The 1,484-nt window shown below is 52.3% G+C and overlaps 1 protein-coding gene across 1 annotated transcript; it reads left to right on the plus strand.

Moving 5' to 3' along the window:
* Nucleotides 1-354: 354 nt before the first annotated feature.
* JCM6883_005444 (uncharacterized protein) lies at nucleotides 355-1,484 on the plus strand (the record flags this gene model as incomplete). Its single annotated transcript, XM_076635723.1, has 2 exons — nucleotides 355-775; nucleotides 843-1,484. Coding segments are annotated over 2 exons (1,063 nt in total), but the record flags the coding sequence as incomplete, so codon positions are not given.

Consider the following 1,484-nt stretch of genomic DNA (forward strand, 5'->3'; position numbering starts at 1 on the left):
AATCTCGTCTCTTTCTCTTCCCCTCACTCGTCACCTTCGATTTTCGCCATCTTCAAGTCGAGCGAAACAGTAGAGCGATATCTGCATTGACCCACCTCGTCACCAAGCGACTCCGACGCATCCCCGACTCGTCCTCTTTCTTCATCAGACAACCTCGACTTCTCGCTCCTCAACAGCTTCAGCACATCGTTGACGGTTCAGTGGGATTGCATAAGTGTTACTGCCGGGTCAGGGAGCCTTTCTAGGCAGTCAATCAGAGTACGTTCCTCTCCTTCAACAAATCTGATCATCGCTTTCGAATCTCAACGGGCGCTTCAGCAAGAACCAGGAGCTGACACGCTGCCATGTGTACAGACTGAACAGACGGCTACCTACTCAGCGCTTCCGCCCGCGATCACGATGACTACCCTCTCCTCTCTTCCTCCCGAACTCCTTCGCAACATCATCGAATCTACATTTCCTCACTCGTATCATTCGATGACCTACAAAGAGCGACAATCAACGCTGTGCTCCCTCTCACTCGTCTCTCGACAGTTCCGCGCAATCGCCCAACCCCTCCTCTTCGAAATCGTTTCTATCGAGACGGACGAACAGCTCAGGTCCTTCCTCGAAACGAGGTATGACACCTTCGAGCCCAAGGAGCTTGTAGTAGGACGCCTCGTAGCTTCGGAAGGGACTCGGGGGCTTCTGTCGAGATCGAAAGGGTTGCAAAGTCTTACGATCTCACGACGGCGTGAGGATCTGATCAGCTTGAACATCCTCCTCGAGCATACTAGTGAGTTTATAGACCTGCCAATTCTCAACCTTTGAGGAGGCGCTGACGCAATCGTCCTCCGTCGTAGAGCTTGTCAATCTCCAGCTTTCCGGAGACGGTTTCGACTTCGCCGTTCGCGGTGCCTTCACTTCCCTTCGATCTCTCACCTTGGACTGGCAGGCGGTTGATTCCTCTGCTCTTCTACTACTGGATCCTGAGGTACTGCCCTCACTTCAAGCTCTTGGACTCGATGCTGTGACCGACGAGGAAGAAATCCAACGACTAGGAGAAACCAAGCTCTCGCAACTCCTACCCCAGCTTGACGCTATCGTCATCGATTTGGGTCTGTACCGTCTCGGTATCAACGACCTCTTCTCCGGTTACTCTCCTCGTATTCTGATCGATGTCTACTCTAATACTTTCGACGAGCCCGATGTGACTCGACTTCTCTCAAACGTTCAGCACCTTCGTATCGAAGAGTCTTCAACCTTCACGCTTGGAGCACCGGCAGCCATCCTCACTTTACTTGCCGCTAGTCGAGAATCTAAAAGTTCGTCACTCAAGTCGATCTACCTCCCCCTCGAATGGCATCCCTCCCGTCTCCATTCACCCGACATCATGATCGAGATGGAGCGAGTCATCAAGGAGTGCGAAAAAGCTGGAATTGAGCTAGTCTTCGACTTGCAACCCGAGGCATATCTGGACAACTTCATCCCTAAGGAATTCTGGG

This window comes from Sporobolomyces salmoneus, assembly GCF_050403485.1.
Source record: "Sporobolomyces salmoneus JCM6883 DNA, S_salmoneus_JCM6883_v1_ctg181, whole genome shotgun sequence".
Classification (NCBI taxonomy): domain Eukaryota; kingdom Fungi; phylum Basidiomycota; class Microbotryomycetes; order Sporidiobolales; family Sporidiobolaceae; genus Sporobolomyces; species Sporobolomyces salmoneus.